The sequence below is a fragment of the Notolepis coatsorum genome (genome assembly GCF_963971535.1).
Source record: "Notolepis coatsorum genome assembly, chromosome: 13".
Taxonomy (NCBI): domain Eukaryota; kingdom Metazoa; phylum Chordata; class Actinopteri; order Aulopiformes; family Paralepididae; genus Notolepis; species Notolepis coatsorum.
In genome coordinates this window covers 21,822,846-21,846,481 of record NC_140177.1, presented here as the reverse complement: position 1 = coordinate 21,846,481, position 23,636 = coordinate 21,822,846, and the positions used below count along the sequence as shown (strand labels likewise).

Below are 23,636 nucleotides of genomic sequence, written 5' to 3'. Positions count from 1 at the left end.
GGGTTAGGAGGGCAGGTGAGGTGTAGTAACCATGACACACGGGTGGTGGTTAGGAGGGCAGGTGAGGTGTAGTAACCATGACACAAGGGTGGGGGTTAGGAGGGCAGGTGAGGTGTAGTAACCATGACACACGGGTGGGGGTTAGGAGGGCAGGTGAGGTGTAGTAACCATGACACAAGGGTGGGGGTTAGGAGGGCAGGTGAGGTGTAGTAACCATGACACAAGGGTGGGGGTTAGGAGGGCAGGTGAGGTGTAGTAACCATGACACACGGGTGGGGGTTAGGAGGGCAGGTGAGGTGTAGTAACCATGACACACGGGTGGGGGTTAGGAGGGCAGGTGAGGTGTAGTAACCATGACACAAGGGTGGGGGTTAGGAGGGCAGGTGAGGTGTAGTAACCATGACACACGGGTGGGGGTTAGGAGGGCAGGTGAGATGTAGTAACCATGACACAAGGGTGGGGGTTAGGAGGGCAGGTGAGGTGTAGTAACCATGACACACGGGTGGGGGTTAGGAGGGCAGGTGAGGTGTAGTAACCATGACACACGGGTGGGGGTTAGGAGGGCAGGTGAGGTGTAGTAACCATGACACACGGGTGGGGGTTAGGAGGGCAGGTGAGGTGTAGTAACCATGACGAGGGTGGGGGTTAGGAGGGCAGGTGAGGTGTAGTAACCATGACACAAGGGTGGGGGTTAGGAGGGCAGGTGAGGTGTAGTAACCATGACACACGGGTGGGGGTTAGGAGGGCAGGTGAGGTGTAGTAACCATGACACAAGGGTGGGGGTTAGGAGGGCAGGTGAGGTGTAGTAACCATGACACACGGGTGGGGGTTAGGAGGGCAGGTGAGGTGTAGTAACCATGACACAAGGGTGGGGGTTAGGAGGGCAGGGTCAGGTTGAGGGGAGGAGGATAAATCCAACATTATTTGTATTAAAATCGTACAGGTTATTCGGTCTCAGTATCAGTTGTATGAATGATGTTTATTTTTCGGTCTTGTTTACAGACAAATCAAACACACCCGTGTGGACTTACAAAAGGAAAAGAAAAAAAAGAAAATCACAAATGTACATATTCAAGGCAAGCTCACACACAAAATCCAAAATCAACGACAGAAAAAAATCACCTGTGCGGTGATTGATTGAATGACAATTTTATTAACATATTGCAGAATGGGTACAATACAGTATGGCTCAATACACATAATTTTTAACACATTCACGGCCAGGAGTCGCTGTTTACCTTCTGTATAGAACGCCAGTGCTGTAAGTCAATGGGGTGCTTTGTTCACTTGCGAGTGCTAAAATATATCTTATATTATAGCTATGGGTCTAATACACCCGTCGATTGTCAGTGAGTTGCTTCCAGTCAACATGCACAAAAAATAGATAGTTTTTTCATCCGTACATTTCCGTTTTATACTGTTTTGAATAGGAGTATAGTTTTGGTGATTCTTAGTAATCCCAGGAAAAGACACGATAATAGCGTTTTAGTGGAATCCACTAAACACGTCGTTATTTTTCGCTAGATTATCGTTATTATCCTTCCTCATGCAGGAATGAAATGGGGCCCTGGAGCTCGGCCCAGATAACAAACCACAGCGTTTCTAATGTAGTGCAGTTGCTGCCACAATGCGTTAGGGGGCGGTATTGACCGTCTGCAATCGCAGACACACTCAGAACAGTATGCACAAGGTGCCTCGATGAATTATGAATGGCAATAGCGAATAAAAGAAATAACGAGTTAAACACGTATATATACGTGATTGGCCGCCAAGCGCTGGCTCCCAATCACGTATATATACGTGGATGGCCCTGGATGTGTTAACACATCTTGCGCCAAAGACCAGTTATCTCGTTATTGCCCGCCAATCGAATAGCGCCAACAACGAGTTAACTCGTTTTTATGATCGTTATTAACTTTATTCGCTATTGGCATTCATAATTCATCCAGGAAGGCTCCGGGAGCCAGCTGGACCCTGTCTGATATTGCAACGCCTCAATACCGCCGCCTGGTGGATTTCGGGCGAGTTGCACTCCACTCTAAACCGGAAGTGGCGCTCTGTGCATCGGTGAAAAAGCTCCGGCAGAGATATCTTGTAACGTGGATCAAGATACACCACTCGAGTGCATGGGATCGCTTTCGAGACGCAAGAATCAATATTAGGGATGCTCGATATTGGCTTTTTTACCTATACCGATATTGTCCAACTCTTAATTTCCGATACCGATATCAACCGATACCGATATATGCAGGGTTTCCCCCCCAAAAAAACGGAATAATTTCAGGTAATTAACATTACATATCTCTTGTTGTGGAATTAACACAACATTATGCATACTTTTGACAATAAATAAAATCAGAATTTGTTCTTACTTGCTTGCCTGGGTAAATAAATGTTATAGAAATGTAAAAAAAAAAAAATAATAATTGAAAACCGATACGATATTTTCCGATATCACATTTTAATGCCAATATCGGCTGATAATATCGATAGGCCGATAATATCGGACATCCCTAATCAATATGCTTTCGCCGTTTATTGCGTCATAGAAACTGAAAATGGATCTTCCTCCAGTCTCATCGGGCACAGGTAAGAGGAATCTAACGTTATTTCCAGCTCGATTGTCCGATTCCTCGATTGAGGAATCATAAACGACCCCCCCCCCCCTTTCCTTTACGCATGATGGAGCATAATGTATAGCGACCATATGCATTTGAATTTTTTAATATAGCGTGTATAGGAACGCGTCGGGGCCTATAACGCGTGTTCTAGGAATTACTGCTATACACTCCAAAAACACTTATATTCACGGCGGTACTAACACGACAATGTACGAATGGAAGAATATAACGTTCCCACATCCGGAACGATAGATACCCGATGTTGAATGGGCCATAGTAATGTCGATATAGCTATAATATTTAAAAAGTTATAGCCCTGCAAAGAAGGTGAGCGACTCCATAGGCTTACAGCGCTGGCAGAGAGTGGTATAAGATGGGCATATACTGCATGGCGCAGAATGTGTTAAGGGGATGCAGACCAGAGAAAGACTTTCGTCTTGTTTACATCAGGGTCCCCCATCATAATGAATTGTAAGTAAGGGTGCAATTAGCACCGTGCAATCCATTCTTTGTGGATCTAGCCCCTAGTCTTTCTACCTGTCTCTGTCAAGTGTACCTCTCACAAAACCTAGTCTCACTACCTGTCTGTGTCTAGTACCTCTCACAAGACCTAGTCTCACTACCTGTCTGTGTCTAGTACCTCTCATGAGACATACAGTAGTCTCACTACCTGTCTGTGTCTAGTCTCACTACCTGTCTGTGTCTAGTACCTCTCACAAGACCTAGTCTCACTACCTGGGGCTGTCATCCCCACCTGCCTGAAGAAGTCCACTATTATCCCTGTACCCAAAAAATCCAAGCCTGCTTGCCTCAACGACTACCGCCCTGTAGCTCTCACCTCCATAGCCATGAAGTGCTTTGAGAAGCTAGTAAAGGGCTACATCTGCTCCTCCCTCCCCATCAACATGGACCCCCTGCAATTTGCATACCGCCCCAACAGGTCCACGGAGGACGCCATATCCCATGTGCTGCACACAGCAGCATCACACCTGGACAAGAGGCAGGGGAACTATGTGAGAATGCTATTCATCGACTACAGCTCGGCATTCAATACCATAGTCCCCTCCATACTCATAGCCAAGCTCAGGGACCTGGGCTTGGGCTATGACCTCTGCCAGTGGGTCTTGGACTTCCTGACTGGCAGACCCCAGGTGGTGAGAGCAGGCAACTGCACCTCCTCATCCATCACCCTCAACATAGGGGCCCCCCAGGGCTGTGTTCTGAGTCCCCTCCTCTACTCCCTGTACACACACGACTGTGTGGCTCAGCGGAGTAGCAATACAATCGTCAAATTTGCTGACGACACAGTGGTGGTGGGCCTGATCTCTGCCAACGACGAGAGGGCCTACCTGGAAGAGGTCAAGGTCCTGGCGGGATGGTGCCAGGAAAACAGCCTCTCCCTGAACGTCAGCAAAACAAAGGAGATGATTGTGGACTTCAGGAGGTCGGGGGTCAAGGACTACAGCCCCCTCAGCATCGACGGGGCACCGGTTGAGAGAGTCAACAGCTTTAAGTACCTCGGAGCCTACATATCCGAGGACTTGACATGGACCACACACATTGACAGTGTTGTGAAGAAGGCACGACAACGCCTCTACTTCCTCAGGCGCCTAAGGAAGTTCCAAGTCAGCCAGAAGATCCTTAAGAACTTCTACTCATGTACAATAGAGAGCATCTTGACCGGCAACATCACCTCCTGGTTTGGGAATAGCACTGCACAAGACCGAAGCAGACTACAAAGAGTGACACGTTCAGCCGAACGCACAATTGGAGGGGGGCTCCCCACCCTCCAGAACATTTACTACAAGCGTTGCAAGGGCAAGGCTAAGAGAATCATTAAAGACTCCAGTCACCCGAACAACTGCCTCTTTGAACTGCTGCGGTCAGGCAAGCGATACCGGAGTCTCAAGGCGAGCACAGAAAGACTCAGAAGAAGCTTCTATCCCCAGGCCATCAGGCTGCTAAACGAACAATGAATGAACACTACACAACAACAACCACCAAACGCACATAGCACACACATCCACACGCACACACTCACTTTAAACAAACACACTGTAGCACCCACTCCACACACTTTATAGCACACACCCACTTTAAACAAACACACTGTAGCACCCACTCCCCACACTTTATATTTATGGATGAAGGATTGCACTACAACTCGTACACCTTACTGTAAATTGTACCTAAAATTGTACCTCATCCCATTTCTGCTTTGCACTAGATAGTACTGTACATTAGTACACTGCATAGTATTGTGTATTGTATATTATATGGTAACTCAGAACATTGTACATATGTCTATACCGAACACTGTGACCTCATTTTTCTTCTTCTAAATTCATGCTATATTATGTTATTATGTTATTTGATACTATCTTGTCTAGCACAGTCTCTGGAGCGTAACAGTAAGAAGCATTTTGTATGAAAGTATTCTGTACTTCTGTATGACAACTATTAAAGAACTTGAACTTGTCTGTGTCTAGTACCTCTCATGAGACATACAGTAGTCTCACTACCTGTCTGTGTCTAGTCTCACTACCTGTCTGTGTCTAGTACCTCTCACAAGACCTAGTCTCACTACCTGTCTGTGTCTAGTACCTCTCATGAGACCTAGTCTTACTACCTGTCTGTGTCTAGTGTACCTCTCACGAGACCTAGCGATTAATCAAGTTTCAATTTCAATTACAAACTTGACTTCCCACAATCATGAAAACAAGATAATCGAGATAAAAGGATTGTGCTATATGCCGTGTTGCTCTCATTTTGTCTTGTGTTGTAAATGCAGTGCACCCTTCCTTCACAGCGGTGTGCTCCTTCCCCCCTCAAGCCCAAACAGTAGTCTCAGCTCGTGTTGAGAGGGAGGAGGGAGCCACGCTGCGTTTCTCCAGTTATTTTGAAACATCTTTGGTACTGTAACTTGTAGAAGATGACAGAAAGGCAGCCTTTGGTCGAGAAGAAAGGTAAAACAAATTCAGTCATTGTCATATGATGTTCTCAAATCAATGAGTAATTGTGTTTAATAATCATGATTTTAATGTCAATGAAATGACTACAGTCCCCGTCTTGAATAAGTGAACGTCTCTCCCGTCATTAAAATTCCTTGTGATCTTTGTCTCAAAGCCTCTTGTGAAAATCCTGCGTCCTTGTTTGCTCCATTACCCCGAGGCCTGCGTGATGATGGATCTGTTTCGCAGGAAATATGTCATTAGCCAGTGCATCCAACATGCTCAAATACCCTGTTCTTAAAATGCCATGGGGTGTAATTACCTATAATGAGATTCCTTTTAAATACCCCTATCCTTTTAAATACCCCTATCCTCCTATCTCACCCACCTAACATGCCATTTCTGTGTGTCCTTTAGGTTTGCTCTCTCTTGGGAGAGAGACAGAGGCATAGCGTATAGATTAGATTAGATTCTAAATACAGCACAAGTACAGTACAACATAAAGAAGTTTGGCATCCAACCAAAGTGCAAATGTAACAATAAAGTGCAATAATAATATCAGTGTTTCCCATTAATTACCTAGACTGTGGCGGCCCGTAATTAGTCCCGCCACAGTTTTATAATGAACCAAAAAAAAAGATACACTCCACCACTGGGATACCCATGTACATGTCGAAATACTTCCCAAAGGTCAGTGAATTCCACGCCCACAACACCAGAGGGAGTTCCACAAATCATGTTCAATCCAGATTCGGCTCAAACAAGGGACTAAACACGTTTCGCAACTATGCAACAATAATGTGGAACGCCCTACCCAAAACCGTGAAGGAATGTGAATCCCTACCCTCCTTCAAAACCACTCTCGAAGAGCACCTACGGGTGGCTGCAATTAGAAACTGGTCCCTGTAAATGTCCAATTCCTCCCCCCGCCCCCGCCCCCCACCAATGTACAGTTTCTTCCCCTTCGGGTGTATATATTTTTTTATGATATATTTTTACTACACAGTTCCGTATATCTGATTGTTGTGTATGTCATAAATGTCATGATGAATTGAAAATGTGGGACCCCGATGTAAACAAGACGAAAGTATTTTTCTGGTCTGCATCCTCTTAGCAGTTTGTTTTGTAGTGAGCCATACTGTATTGTACCCATTCTGCAATCTGCTAATAAAGTTTTCAATCAATCAATCAAAGCAGTAGGTAAATTCAGCTGTAGACAGTGAAAGCAGTAGGTATAAATTCAGCTGTAGACAGTGAAAGCAGTAGGTATAAATTCAGTTGTAGACAGTGAAAGCAGTAGGTATAAATACAGTAGGGCTGACCCCTATTAGTCGATTATTCGACTAATCGGTCGAAAGGAGCCGTAGTCCACTAGCCAACCTCTTAGTCGAATATAAAAAGAAATTATAATTTTAAATTTAAATTTTTTATTTTGTATCATTCTTTCCAAAAGAAAAGAGGCCTAGAAGCGTGGCTAACGCTAATGGCACGCATACCAGAGGCTAACTGCCTACGAAAACAGGCACAGAGGCACTGAAAGAGGATTTCACCCATCTAATGAACACACTAGACTAGACAAATATCAAGATGTATCCATCAGTGGACCAATTGCATGCTTTTGCAGAGGACAAGAAGCCTTCAGTCGACTCCTTCAGACATTAACACTTTGAGTGCCACTCACAGCTTTTCTCTGGTTTACGCCCCGACCGTTGAATGCCACGGTCACGAGTATTCTCGGGTATTTTTTTTTTTTTTTTATTAGCGATCTGAAATCATTTTGCATCACGCAAAATTACCGTTGGAAATCCAGGGACCGCCGGCGCTCAGATGTGAAAAAAGCGCCCCCTATCGTTTCCCAGATGGTAAATCACCCTTTTGGAATGGACTCAATGAAAGTGAATGGGAGAACGGATTTCTGACTCCACATTTTACTTCTCACTGATGCAGCCGGGGTCTACCAGAGTTCATTCTGGAGCCTCTGAGCCGCGCGGATCATGTGTTATACTGTACACACGATGGATCAATACATTTATCGATTTTTTCGAATGGCGATCGAAAATTGGAATAAACCATTTGGATACCATCTGACCTCAGGTAAGGAATCTATGTTATCAGTGTTAGGATAATCAGACTAGTTTTCACAGAGATATAAGCGTTTATGTGATATGTGATATGGCTGTTTTGACTGTAAAAGCCATGAGGAAATAAGAGCAGCGATTATCAGCGCACGGCACGAGCGTGCGTGCGCACACATATACTATCGATCATCTAGCGTTTATTTGAAAACGATTCATAAATAGGCGGACAAATGACAACGTTCTGGAATATTCCAGTAAAAGGTGATTATCATAGGCATGGGTTGTTTTCCCCCGGAAAACGGGTGATTTTCAAAATGCTCTCAAACGGAAATGAAGCGATAAAAATACAATCTGCCTTGCCAATGTTGACTGGAAAATGAGTCTTTGATAAGCGACACAGCCATAATTTAAAACATAGATTAGGCGATATTAACGTTAACATTGGCCGTGGATGGTGGCATTCAACTGGGTAAAAAGGAAAACACGGCCGGCACTGAAAGTGTTAAGCACCCCCCACAGCCCAAATGGAATGATAAAAAATAGAAAAAAAGAGAAACATTAAATTTCTTTTTTATATATTATACTTTTAAATTTTTTTTTATCTGCCAATAGTCGACTAACGGCAAATTTTGGCCAATCATAGTCGACCATCCAAATCCTTAGTCGGGGACAGCCCTAAAATACAGTAGTAAACAGTGAAAGCAGTAGGTATAAATTAAGTTGTAAACAGTGAAAGCAGTAGGTATAAATACAGTTGTAAACAGTGAAAGCAGTAGGTAGGTATAAATTCAGTTATAGACAGTGAAAGCAGTAGGTAGGTATAAATTCAGTAGTAGACAGTGAAAGCTGTAGTTATAAATTCAGTAGTAGACAGTGAAAGCAGTAGGTATAAATTCAGTTGTAAAAAGTGAAAGCAGTAGGTATAAATTCAGTTGTAGACAGTGAAAGCAGTAGGTATAAATACAGTAGTAGACAGTGAAAGCAGTAGGTAGGTATAAATTCAGTAGTAGACAGTGAAAGCAGTAGGTAGGTATAGATTCAGTAGTAGACAGTTAAAGCAGTAGGTATAACAGTGTCCTTCCTCTGGCTGCCCCCGGCAGAGATAAATCGTCATTATGATAGCAATTAGAGACCCGGCGACAAGCATATGTCACCGCGGACGCATCAATCAATCTTAATTGCCACTTCTGCCGCAGCGCCTTAATGATCCCGGACAGCGGCACCACAGTTAACCCCCTCTCTCCCTCTGACTCACAGATTCCTTACTGCTGAGGAATGACTCATCATCCCTGTGGGACATTTAGAGAGGGAGAGAGGGAGAGTTTTTCACATTCTATGCTCTGCTTGGTGCCAGTTCTTTTGAAGCCAGTATTATATTCAAAATATACACGCTATCTGAGGAAATATACAATATATCAAACGTTAGCTAGTTAACAATGCAACAAATTGCAGATGATTCTGACATCCGAGGTAATAACCTGTTTAACTCATTGGCCGCCAAAAACGAGAATACTCATGTTTCGTCGCCAACAGTTGAGCGCCAAAAACGACTTTTCTCGTTTTTAGATCCTTTGATCTTTTTCCTTTGATCCCCATTCTAAACACTCACGCGGACCTCCCTGTGTCTCCCTGGCACCGCTGCCTACGTTAAAATTGCAATGACTGGTATTATACATTTTGGAGTACCTTCTCACTAAGGTAAGGTCTATTTTAGGTATATTTAACCGAACCTAAAACATGCTTTTGTATCGATCACAGTGTCGTGTTTTACCGAACCTAAAACATGCTTTTTGTAACGATCGCAGCTTCGAGGTAAAATGACCCCCCCCCCCCTTGATGATTTTGTGAAGAAACATATATGGTATATACCTTTTTTGATTTGGAAATATTTGGAGTTTCAGGCGAGCAACCCGAAAGATTTGGGCATATGCATATAACACGTCATATCTCACGATCTAGAAAAAAATACTGGATTATTTTGGAAAGGCGCGATGTTTAGTGTCGAATAGCGCACAAACTAAAGTATGTAGAAATTAACTGGTTTGCCAGTGTTGGACTATAAACAATGCCTGTCAAATTAGCCATACTATTGTCTCCATAGCTATAATACAAAACACACGATGGGTCCGCAAACATCGTGAAAAACGGTCAATAACGCTGGCGCCATTGAGTAGAGATGGGAAAACAGTGTGGCGGTCAATGAGTTAAAGGTAATAAACGAGGAAGACAGCTGATCCCATTCATCTCAATGTCGGACAAACTGAACGTTTCCACACTCGGCACCGACGTGCGTTCACGTGCTACACGCTTTTATAGTTTCCTTGATCTACTTTCTTCCCGGGCCTGTCTGCCTTCTCCACTCCTCCACTCCTCCAGCTCCATTACCCCCCCCCCCCCCTCTCTCTAACCCCCCTCCAGGCTGAAGGAGCTACTGCTGAAGGAGCACTCGGAGCGGTCCGGCCTGGAGACCCGCGTGGAGGAGCTGGAGGGCAGGAGCCGGTCCCTCACCCAGCAGCTGAAGGAGGCGTGCGGGACCGAGGAGCAACACAAGAGGGCGCTGCGGAGCCTGGAGGATGGTGTTTCCCACAGCGAGGCGCTCAGGGCCCGGCAGCAGGCTGAGGAGGTAGCTTGTTTAAAGGACCATACTGTCTAATTTGGACTTCTCGCCGTTAGCAGAGATTGACCCTGTCTTTTTATTTTATTTTATTATTATTATCTTTTTCCCCCTTCTTTTTCCATTTTTCTCTCATCCCAATGTTAGTCATTATGCCAATTCCCAATCCCCTTCCTGGTCGTTGCGCACTCTACCCCCTACCGTCGGTCTGGGAGGGCGGAGACTATCACATGCTTCCTCCGACACATGTGTAGCCAGCCCACCGCTTCTTTTCACCTGGCAGCGCGGACTCTCACTGGGAGAGTGTAACGTGTGGAAGGTCACACTACCTCTCCCAGATCCTTCCCTTCCTGTGCAGGCGCACCGACCGAACTGTAGGAGTCGCTGTTTACAACGACCAGGACCCACCCTCGTCGGCTTTCCCACCCGCTAACACTGCCAATTGTGTTAGTATGGATGGTCGTCCAAGCCGGAGGCACCACAGCTGGATTCGATCCCACTGGCTCTGTGGTGGTAGACAGATACTTAGTCCGCTGCGCTACCCGGCCGCCCCGACCCTGTCTTTTAAAGGTGCTGCAAGTGGTATGTTTCTGTTAAAATAAGTGTTAAGTAGCTCTACATTCTGACAGCCATCACTGATATAGAGTGTCATGGGTCTCTCAGTCCCTCCGCTCTGCAGTAACACAAAATAAATGTCCTGGTATCTGAGACCCACTCCTATTCAGGCTCCTGGGGCATCAAAGGGAAGCAGGCTATTCTAGTCCTCACTCCACAATGTTTAAACGACCTTTCCACCCTAGTCAGGACAGCTGAAACCATCACAGTCAGGAACAGCTGAAACCACCACAGTCAGGGCAGCTGAAACCATCACAGTCAGGAACAGCTGAAACCACCACAGTCAGGACAGCTGAAACCACCACAGTTGGGACAGCTGAAACCACCACAGTCAGGGCAGCTGAAACCACCACAGTCAGGGCAGCTGAAACCACCACAGTCAGGGCAGCTGAAACCACCACAGTCAGGAACAGCTGAAACCACCACAGTCAGGACAGCTGAAACCACCACAGTTGGGACAGCTGAAACCACCACAGTCAGGACAGCTGAAACCATCACAGTCAGGACAGCTGAAACCACCACAGTCAGGACAGCTGAAACCACCACAGTCAGGAACAGGTGAAACCACCACAGTCAGGACAGCTGAAACCACCACAGTCAGGACAGCTGAAACCATCACAGTCAGGACAGCTGAAACCACCACAGTCAGGGCAGCTGAAACCATCACAGTCAGGACAGCTGAAACCACCACAGTTGGGACAGCTGAAACCATCACAGTCAGGACAGCTGAAACCACCACAGTCAGGACAGCTGAAACCACCACAGTTGGGACAGCTGAAACCATCACAGTCAGGACAGCTGAAACCACCACAGTCAGGACAGCTGAAACCATCACAGTCAGGAACAGCTGAAACCACCACAGTCAGGAACAGCTGAAACCACCACAGTCAGGACAGCTGAAACCACCACAGTCAGGGCAGCTGAAACCACCACAGTCAGGAACAGCTGAAACCACCACAGTCAGGACAGCTGAAACCATCACAGTCAGGACAGCTGAAACCACCACAGTCAGGGCAGCTGAAACCATCACAGTCAGGAACAGCTGAAACCACCACAGTCAGGACAGCTGAAACCACCACAGTTGGGACAGCTGAAACCATCACAGTCAGGACAGCTGATTGACATGTGCGCCAATCGTGTGACGCCTGCTTCTGCGCCTAACCGCCTGCAAACTACCTAACGCCTAGTTTATCACTGGTTAAGCTTAGGCGACTCTTTCGATGTTGGTTAGGTTAGAGTTTGGAATCAGGGCTGGTGTTCTATCGCCCTGCTCTAAGACAAACTCCCAACTTCGAAAGAGTGCCTAAGCTTAACCGGTGATATAACTAGGCGTCACACGATTGGCGCACATGTCACATGACCAGAAACGTCAGTGGCCAATCAGATCGCGCAAACCGAACACGGAAGTACAACCCCATTATGGAAAATATTCACGCAGTCAGGACAGCTGAAACATCACAGTCAGGACAGCTGAAACCATCGCAGTCAGGACAGCTGAAACCCATCCAATTTTCCACCGTTGACTGAAAACACACATCTTCAATCAATATCTGAATAAAAAGAATAATAACCTTCTTACTTTGACTATTATGTACTTTGCTACTAGGCTTGGGCGGTATGGCGGTATTACGGTATACCAGGCTATTTCAAAATCCCGTCGGTATGATTTTCAATACCGTGACGTCACAGACTGTGCGCCAAATCACAGATGCGTTGCTTGTAGTGCACAGCACGAGCCAGCAGAGAGCAGGGCAGGGCAGTCTGTATTTCCCTCTCTCAGTCAGAGCTCAGCAGAGCCACGTGCGTGTTCCTGTGGGTCTTTCATCTCGCATGTGTGTGTTAATCTGCACAACAAATAAAGACTTATTCTTCTATAGAATGCGGTTATGGACCGGTGGCCGTCCGTTTATTAAGGTCGAATGGACCATGGGTCCACTTCCAGACATTGGTCTGGAACGTTTTGAAATGGATTCGTGCATGAATGTGGAACCGGGGACACGTTGTTTGGGTAAGTAAGTTATGTTATGGTTAAGCGTATGGAAGCTGAACGTACGAGTTATGAATGCCGGGAGTGTATGTTTGGTAAACCGTTCCAGTTCGACTGTGTGTGCGTATTGGCTTTGGTGATTCACTACAGGGGTTTAACGGCTTAATCTGGGTTTTGATTATCAGTTAATCAATGCAGATAACATTTTGTGCGTCTGTATGTGTAGTTGTGTACTACTGTCGTGAGTTTGTGAGTCACATTGGTCTAATTTCAGCCTCCGTTATACGTTATTTGTTCCGTATGACTTGTTTCATATTTGTGTGTCTCGAATGTGCGCGCTGTGCAATTTGTTTACGTTGGTAACACGGGTCGCTAAGGAATTTAGGTTTGAGGTTGAAGAAAGTGCACTTTTAGGTTGAAAGAACGGCCCTAATGTCAACGTGTTTCAATATAAGCGTTATGTATGGAGATAACGAGTATATTTTTAACTTAGCTCCGCCCCCGCCCCTTCGCTGATGAAAGTCATACCGTCATATACCCATACCGGGGTGTGATGTCAGCAAGGTATGACGATATGAAAAAACGTATACCGCCCAAGTTTATTTGCTACTATGTCTAAGTCTATACTACTATCTACTATGTACTATACACTACTATGCCTATACTACTACCTACTATGCTAATATGTCTATTGTCTATACTGCTATGCGCTAGACTGTAGCACTCAGGTTCAACACTGTTTGATGAACAATGTTACTTCCCCTTAGCTGCCAGAGTTGTACCCTTCCTGCTGACTTGTTGCACAGAACTTGTAAGTCGCTTTGGATAAAAGCGTCAGATAAATGACTAAATGTAAGCGTTCAAATCGACCTCCTGTCCCGCCCCCAAAGATCTCTTGCAATTACTGTACTTCAAATCACAGGAAGTTCGCAATGTGTTTCCATGAAATGTGTTTCTGAATGCTGTTTCCATGAAACTAACACAAAAAAAAGACCTGGGTGAGAAATATAACTTTTCATCACTCTATTCACTATGAGAAGTGCAAACCTAGGAGACATCAAAACATCAGACATCTCGCTCGTTTTCAAACGCAGTCGTACGGCTTCAGGCACAGTTGAAGCCTCCTGAATGGCAGGCTTGTACTGAACTCACCGGGACCTTTTCAGATGCAGCGGCACCAGGAGCTGGAGAAGCGCTCGGCGGCTCTGAGGAGAGAGGCAGACATCCAGAAGGCGTCTGTACGGCAGCACAGAGACAAGCTGCAGCAGATGCACCAGCTGCTGGCCTCCAGGGAGCAAGAGCACAAGTAGATAATTGTCCATCTATTCAACCCTTATTCATCCAGGTCTATACAGTGCAATGGGAGTTGTCGCAATAATAATTCACTAAATATGTGCCATATAATACACGGAATGCACTCACTGTACATAATATATACTTATAGACAGATACCCTACCTATATATGTTTATATGCAAGGGTGGGAATCACCAGAGACCATAATATCACGATACGAGAGTCACGTTATTGCAATATCACGATATTGCGATTTATGTCTGTTCACCTCATTCCAATAATTATTATTGCAGTAAAGTGGGATTGTCAAGCAAAAAAGAAGTGAAAAAGAAGAAATGTAGATAGATGGATAGATCATGTATCATGACGCTGCAAAGTGACCATCCTCACTGTCTTTTGTGCCAACGCAGGAAACAGCTGGAGTCCAGGTTGACGCCCGGTGGGGCGGAGTTTCGGGAGGCGGTGGCCAATGAGGTGGCGTCGGCGGAGCGGAGACACGCCCAGAGGGAGGCGGAGCTAGAGGAAAGGATGGCAGAGTGCAGGGAGCGCTACGCCGCCCTGGAGGACGAGTTCCGCATGGCGCTGACCATCGAGGCCACACGCTTCTCTGAGGTGCGGACCGAGACGCACGGGCTGTAAACAGGGTATCTGTGGGGTATAAAAAATGCATCAATTTAAGGCTTTAAAAGGTATTTAAAAATATTACATTAATCAATTTAAGGCCTTAAAAAGTATTAAAAAGTCTTAAAAAGTATTAAATTCATCAACTTACGGTATTACGGGGGAGAGACGGACGGATAGAGAGAGGGAAAGAGAGGCTCTCATGGAGCATTTACACACACTCCCGACTGTGTGTGTGTGTGTGTGGGGTAACACGCACGCTCTCGGAGCATCACTCCTCTCTCTCTCCCTCTCTCTGTCTGTGTCTCCCTCTCTCTCCCTCTCTATCTCTCTCTCCCTCTCTATCTCTCTCCCTCTCTATCTCTCTCTCCCTCTCTCTCACTCGGTCAGCACTCGCGTCACGTCAAAAAAATATCATAGCGCACACTCCCACGCGTATTCCGATCCGTGCAATAATATTCACGGGGGGTTGTCATTTGAAACAAGTTACCAATGCATTTTCCTGTGGGATTATGCCCCCCCCCCCCCCCCGCCCCCCCCCCTGCGGCGAAATTAATTAGTCTCCATCTCTATCTCTCTCTCTCTCTGTCTGTCATACAGCGCATTATGAGTATGGGCGGAGCCCAGCCAAAAACAGCTTGGAATCTTGAAGGGTAGAAAATGCTGCTCTACAGAACTTGATTAGAAATACAAAACAATGAATATTTTTGAAAAAAAAACTTACTGATGTGTTCCATAGACTCACAGGAATTATGTAAAATTGCCCAAATAGTGAAATAAATAGTAAGATAGTTCCCCATTAATACGTATTCAATTCATACATGTAAGGCCTTAAAAGGTATACACATTTCTTAAAAAATATTAAATGAATCAATTTAAGGTCTTAAGCCTGATCGGCCCGGTACCGGATTTATTTCACGTCATAAATAGATCAATACAGATGTATGACTTGGCCATAATAAGGTAATTTATAGGCCTTATATTCTATATTCAAATTTCAAATTGCATGTGTCCGGATGGCAAAATCCTGTATCAATATCTACAAAAACCCCTGTAAATCATCTGCCCTTTGTTAATCTATTTAGATTTTTGGTACATTTGATCTCAAGAAGGTGCTGAATACATTTTTCACTTTTGGTCAATGTTAGCAGACATCAAAGATGAAAAGACAAAAACGAATAATAATTAATATTCTCCTTTTGGTTCATTACAACTTACTCAAGCATAGTATCAGACACACTATTTCTGACACTCGGAATACGTTCCCTGAGGTCCATAGATGTCCCAGATACCAGGAACATGCAAATGTACATTGTAGAAGTGGAGCAATCTTCCATTTACTTGGGTATGTACTTTTTAATCAAAACTTAATTTTCAGAAAATATGGCTAGGGCTTAAGAGGTTAAAATGTATTAAGAATGATTCAATTTAATTTGCACAGGTATTAAATCTTTGGGGGGCAGCCCGGCTGTCAGGAGATGAAATAATATTAAATATATTAAATGTTTTTGTATTCAAGTACCGGTAGTTGTTTTTTGCAGGGCTACCGGGAGCTTGGTGCGTCTGGCGAGAGCTTGTATGGAGCATTAGGGGTGGGGAAAAAATCGATACGTAGTAGTATCGCGATACTTTGCGTGGCGATACTGTTTTATTTTTATTTATTTTTTTTGTATAAGGAAGTTGCATTGTTCATTTCAATACCTGTAATAGTACAGTAGTCCACACACACACACATGTGCATTCAGTTAAGTTGGAATATGACTGTAATACAAACAGTTCTGTTTGTCAGGTACATGCAACACAGATTACAGTGTTTACATCTGTCTGCTTGAGAAAATACCATGTTCTGCAATAAAAATTATTGAAGTGAGATGAACAGACTGAACTTTCTTTTATTAGATAAAACATGTTGACAAAGTTTTACTTTGCAGTTGAAAAAAGGTAATAAATCAAATGTGATAAAAAAAAATGTATAATAATAATATTTCGCAATACTCAGCGTATCGCGATACTATCGTATCGTGACGCAAGTATCGCGATAGTATCGTATCGTGAGGTCTCTGGCGATTCCCACCCCTATGGAGCATGCAGGAATTTAAATCGGCGTGCAAGTGCAGCCACCAGTTCAGTGTCACTACATGTGTTTTCTTTTTGTATTCATTTAGCTCTAAGTGGTATTAAAAAAGGTGTTTACAAAGATACCCTGTGTAAACACTGGAGAGGGTGGAGACGGGCAGCCCTGTTGAACCTCTCAGTATGCACTCTGCATTCCTGAGGCAAAACGATTCCTATGGCCAATTTAAAAAGTGAAAGGTTTAAACTGGCGCTGACCCCAGGCCTGTTCGGAGGCTTCTCTCCATCACCAGCTCAAGGGTGAAGGGTCGGGATCATTTGACTCTGGATCAGTGGTTGGTTGGTGATTGCCACAGGGAGCATGCTGTATAAAAGCACCGGATTGAAATCAATTTGTACCCGTGATCCTTGTTACCGTTATAGATTTAATTCGCTCCCTGCAGGAAATCTAATCGTGTTCTTGATTGCTAATGTCTGGCCAATTTGCTACTTTAATTTGGTAACTTTTTAACCTTTTCGCAAAGTTTTGAAGGAGATTCGGATTGCCAGTCAAATCCGTATCAACTCCCAACCTTAACAGCTTTTCCATATAATTCCATTAATGTAACCCGACAGCCTATCCGTCGGTCCCTAGACGTGGCGTGATTGATGAGATTGTCAGTCAGACTACCCTTACACTTTTTGATGGGGCGACAGTGGCTCGGGAGGTAGAGCGGAGGTTTCCGGTTCGATTCCTGCTCCTCCGTGGCAGCGTGTCGAAGTGTCCTTGAGCAAGACACTTAACCCCCTAAGTGCTCCTGATGAGCAGGTCGGCACCTTGCATGGTTGCCTCTACCGTCTGTGTGTGAATGTGTGAGTGAATGGGTCAAATGTGAGGAACAAATTGTAAAGCGCTTTGGATAAAAAGGCTATATAAATGCACCATTTGACGGGACTAATGTCCTTCCTACTTTTTTCACACACACCATCACAATCACACACACAATCACACACACCATCACACACACACACACCATCACACACACACACCATCACACACACACACCATCTCCCCCAAGGTGAAGGAGGCGTGCGTGCAGCTGGGCGGGAAGCAGTCGGAGCTCAAGGCGGCCCTGGGCCAGTCTCAGCAGAGGGACAGGCAGTCCAGCTCTCTGGTGCAGGAGCTCACAGCCATGGTGAAGGAGCAGAAGACCCGCATCGCGGAGCTCATCAAGGCCAAGCGGGAAGCTGTCGCCGACCTGAAGGTAATGATGGGGAACAGCGCAAGTTCCCTCGTGATCTTTGTTGCGCTATAAATGTCTCTCTTTTTTTTGTAAGTTATCGGAGGAAACTTTGGAAGTAACCCCAGACTGAGGGATACAACACGAGGGATTGGTTTTACTTTTTGACATCCCGTCACAGTGAATCTTCTGTCTCGTTACTGAGCCTGTGAGAGAGTGAGACGTGGTGAATAACGAATGGGCGCAGCTGTCTCGCCCATATGACCCCCCTGTGAACCTCATCTCTCGTCTCGCCGGGTCAGGGCCGCCTCCGCACCCTGGAGGGGGAGGCCGAGCAGGACAGACGTCTCGGCCTGCAGCTGGAGCTGCTGAAGAGGGACAAGTCGGGGCTGCTGTCCCAGCTCACCGCTCACGAGTCTATGGTGGACGGCCTCCGAGCGGAGAGGAGGATCTGGGGACAGGAGCTGGCTCAACAAGGTAAGAGGTGAAGCGCTCACTGTCCACTCCTCAGGTAGGAGCACGTCGCCGCCCACGACGCCACCGGCTCTGCGTTGGTTCAGCCAGGTAGGTAGTATAGATAGACCTGCTCTGCTTTTTGAGATCATTTCAACACAGTTATTCTTTTTTATTACTAACAAACAAACACAACAATGTGAATTCCATCCCTCCCATTTATAAAAAGAAATAATAATAAAATAAATTGTATTTCCCATTTCTCATATATGACGTTCCATGTCATATATTTCCTCCACTATACCCAACCACTGCTCCTTTATAGGCGGGTCCACCCTGTACCACGCTCTTGTTTTCTTGCTGGCTGCTAGCAGTGCCTTCACCAGGTATCTGTCCCCCCCTTGTATGTTTTCCTGTGTCAGATTCCCCAGGTATAATACCAGACCTGTCTTCAACACCGAGTTCTTTCTTTTCTTTTCTTTTTTTTTTTTTAAATAAAAGTGGTGATTGCAAAAAGGATTTTTTTATATAGCAATTGCTTTGATTAAAACTTCAATAATTTGATTGAAACTTCAATCAAAACGATTGTAAAAAATATAAATAATTGCTCATTATCCAGAGCACAGCTGGACGCTCTACGTCTTGGCACCGTCTGGAGGTCGTATCAAATCAATTCATCTACCCTACCCTGGTACTTTGATTAATGTATACTCAGTAGATAGTAAATTATAACACTACCTCTTGCATACTGCACCTCATGTGACACTGTGAATAATGTGAATATTCCTCAGCTAGTCAGATAGTAAATTATATTGACCATATTGATCAAATTGTTTACACTGCCTGTGTTGTCTTTTACTACCTGTATACTGTGTTGTTTTACTACCTGTACCCCTCCCCCCCTCCCCCCCATGCTGCTATGATGCCTGAATTTCCCCAAGGGGATCAATAAAGGAATATCTTATCTTATCTTATCATTACCGGTAGTTCCTTTATCCCAAATCGTACAAGCACTATTTATTCTGTGGATGTAGGATTGTTGGTGTGTGTGTGCGTGTGTGCGTGTGCATTGGTACGACCCAGTCTCTGATTGGCCAGCATATGTGGTTCCACGGTGGCAAGATGCAAACATTTTTACATTTAAGCGTAGCTTGGCGTAGCTGGCAGGTGGCAAAACGACTGGCCCTCAGCACTTTAGACATGGTGGAGTCTTCACCACAACCAACATGTACAACTTGATTCCATGAGCTAGAGCAGGGGTTAGCAACCTTTTTGACATGGAGTGCCTGTTTGAAATATAGTTGTAACTAGTGTGCCTCAACAATATTCCATGCATCGTAATAATTTTTTCTCATAATCAGGTCTTTTTAACACTATGATCGCCGATGACGAGTTAAGACGTCATTCCTAGCCATGCTCATTCTGCCGAAGACGCCGTAACTCATCTTTGATGTCAATATTTCAAAAATCTGTCATCGAAATCATATTTCCTTTCCGGAGCCCTGAGATGTACTGGTGAGCTCCACTCAACTGTCTAACGGTTCGATCGGCCAAGAGGGAGGGGCGCGCCAAACAGGAAGTGCTCATCCATATGTGCTCCGGGCACTCGCGATCGGTAGCCGGACTCCATCTCAACACACTGGATGATCAATCGCTCGCCCTAACTCAATAAACAACGTTATTTGGACGTATATAGTATTATACAACCTGGAAATGGTTCATCAGGATCAACATCCCATAATCGAAAATGGTCTACTCCACGCTGATCGTCCAACGGCGCGAGGAACATACGGTAAGATTCAACGTTATTTTCTAACGTATTCCATATAAACTGCTATGATGAACATATGACCCACTCTGGATGAATCATATAACGCTGCCCACGGAATTATAAACGATCCCCCGCCCATCCGGTCATCATCAGATCATACGTAGATCATTCTAGAAGTACGTCCAGTTGAAATTTTTCATCTCGCACAGATTCCTACCAAACTGTATCTGATCATCAATATAATGCATTTAGGGCTATAAATCACGTTCTGAAGAAAGCTGCAGAAAACGATAAAAACATACTTATACTTTAGACCATATTTTAGTATGAATATGTGAATGAAAAAGTTTAACGTTGCTACACCCTGAACAATACATATAGGACATTGAATTGGCCATAATAATGGCAATGTAGCAATATAATTTAAAAAGTTATAGCCCTGCAAAGAAGGGGAACTTCTCCATAGACAAATAGAGCTGGCGAGGGATGGTAAATTATGAATTTAACCCATGGCGATCAAAGTGTTAATGATAATTTTTACATTATTACATCATTATTGTTATTGTTATTATTAACAATATTATTATGATGGTTGTATCAACCCTAAATCTGAGTTGGGGGGGGGGGGGGGAATGCAATTCAGACAAACAGCTGCATACAGTGTGACCATTTCACTCACATTTGCCCATTAATTTTTGGACACATCACACACCATCGGTGTGTGTACTGTACGTGTGCTGTCATAGCTCCACCTACAGGCCTAATGGAGAACACCAGGATGTGAATGGAGGGTGAATGTGAGGTATATCGTGTAAATAAGTTTTGATTGATCGCAAGACTACACTGTAAAAAAATTTATAATAATAAGTTACCAGAACTTAAAAATATTGAGTTCAGTTACTGTGCATTAAGGTTTTCAGTTTTCAATCCATAATAAGTTAACAGAAAAATAAGTACACAACCACATTATTTCAACCTAATAAAACTATGTTTATTGTCATTGTTTTAAGAACACAAGTTGACTTGGTAATACTCACATTTTGAGTAAAATTTTTTTTTTTAACATGTGCAATGTTCAATGAAATAGAAAAATAAATAATACAATTTGTTGATTAATCCCACTGGTCACAATGGTGACCGTAATAATGTTTTTGTTATAAGGCTTTGCAAATGTTACTGAATGATGTAGCAATGTATTTCCAGCTAAATTGAAATACCGGTAATAAACAAATAAAGGGTCTCAATTAAATATGTGGTAGTAAAAAGAACCTGTGGGAGGATTTCAACAAGATAAATGCAACAACAGTGCAAAGGGTTGCCTACCCCTGAGCTAGAGCATCATAGCAAAATGCAGACTCTGGGGACCTTAAGGACCAGCCAGTCACTAGAACGGGTTCCATAGGTTCCAAAATTCCATTCCAATAATGATGTAGTATTATAAGGAGGTAGCTTACCAATAAGGATGTAGTATACCTGTAAGTACAGTAGGTTACCAATAAGGGCCTTAAAATTAACAAATACCAGTGTTTGTACATCAGAGTAATAGTGTTGTTCCCTTATTCTATAAAGCAGCTGCAGGATGTGTCTCTTGATGACATCATTCACTTATTTTCTCTCCGGCCATCAGCTTATGGAGATACGTTCATATTCACAAATCAAAAGTCTGTACAATATCATGGAAATAACACATGTGAATTCTACTTTAGCTTTCTAATGAACTTTTAACAAGACCAATGGACAAATGAAGGACTCTGTCCCTTCCTCATCTCTGTAGTATTCTATTATATTGGATCATTTTGTTTCCTGGTATGTATTGCATTGTATTTGTCTGTGTAAATACTCATGTAATTCAGTCCCACTTGTACCTGCCATGTGAGTAGTCAGTGAACTTTAACTTGATCAATGTGCTGGTGTTTCATTTCCTGAGTAGATCTGCCACCTAGTGGCTAGTTCACACACACACACGCACACGCACACACACACAGTGGTATCTTAAAAGAATCAATCACGTTCACTCAGACTGTCTCTCTCCTGCAGGTGTGTCCTTGGCCCAGGACCGTGGTCGGCTTGAGGCCAGGGTCGAACTTCTGGGCACAGAACTGGAGACCCAAAAGAAACAAAACGAGAGGGACAGCGACGCCCTGCGGATCAAAGCCAAGATCATCGATGACCAGACAGATACCATCCGCAAACTGAAAGAGGTGGTAGATCTAATAGATGACCAGACAGAGACTATCCGCAAACTGAAAGAGGTGGTAGATCTATAGATGACTGAAATAAAAGAGGTGGTAAAAGATAGATGACTGAAATCAATGAGGTGGTAAAAGATCTGTAGCTGACTGAAATCAATGAGGTGGTCAAATATCTATAGATGACTGAAATCAACGAGGTGGTAAAATATCTAGTTGACTGAAATCAATGAGGTAAAAGATCTGTAGATGACTGAAATCAATGAGGTGGAAAAGTACCTAATAGATGACTGAAATCAATTAGGTAAAATATATATAGATGACTGAAATCAATGAGGTGGTAAAAGATGGATGACTTAAATCAATGAGGTGGTAAAATATCTATAGATGACTGAAATCAATGAGGTGGTAAAATATCTATAGATGACTGAAATCAATGAGGTAAAATATCTATAAATGACTGAAATCAATGAGGTAAAAGATCTATAGATGACTGGAATCAATGAGGTGGTAAAATATCTATAGATGACTTAAATCAACGAGGTGGTAAAATATCTATAGATGACTGAAATCAACGAGGTGGTAAAATATTGGTTCAGCCAAAGATATTATAAATGGACCTGCCCTGCCTTCCATCATCACTTTTTGAGAATACCTAGTTCTAAAATGAAAGTTAACTAAACGCCTGCAGCACCTGTATCAAAGGTGCACTGCAGCGATGCAGCAGCGACCAGCTTCTCTCCTTGGCTGGCAGGACGTTTACACTAGTGGCCATTGGCTGTGGAAGTGGGTAGATTCCAAGGTACACCTGAGGAGGAGCGGTTGTGCTTGTGTGTTCTCTGTGATCTGGGCGTGGTGGAGGATGAATTTAATTTAGTTTTTCACTGCCCCTTGTACACCGACTTGAGGAGGGTTTTATTTGAGAAAGTTCAATTTATAAATCCGGATTTGTTTTGGCAGTCTGATAGTTGTATGTTGAGTTGTTTCTTTGTGGAGGAGATTTTCAGTTTTGCGGGATTTTTGGAGAAAGCATGGCACTTAACCCTTGTGCGCTGCTTATTTATTTATCTTACTTTGGTGTTAACAAAAACTCTGGGTCCGAATGGTGTGTAACTCAACCAACCACCCCAAAAAATAAGGATTATTAT

General features: G+C 44.0%; 1 protein-coding gene across 2 annotated transcripts in view; it reads left to right on the top strand.

Moving 5' to 3' along the window:
• lrrcc1 (leucine rich repeat and coiled-coil centrosomal protein 1) overlaps positions 1-23,636 on the top strand; it is a 79,878-nt gene that overhangs the window by 37,633 nt on the left and 18,609 nt on the right. For both annotated transcript variants that reach the window (XM_084326833.1, XM_084326832.1), the window contains 6 exons: positions 10,069-10,273; positions 14,033-14,172; positions 14,572-14,773; positions 17,914-18,099; positions 18,378-18,552; positions 22,337-22,500. In XM_084326833.1, coding sequence (XP_084182959.1) covers positions 10,069-10,273; positions 14,033-14,172; positions 14,572-14,773; positions 17,914-18,099; positions 18,378-18,552; positions 22,337-22,500 — 1,072 coding nt within the window. The remainder of the gene's footprint in view (positions 1-10,068; positions 10,274-14,032; positions 14,173-14,571; positions 14,774-17,913; positions 18,100-18,377; positions 18,553-22,336; positions 22,501-23,636) is intronic.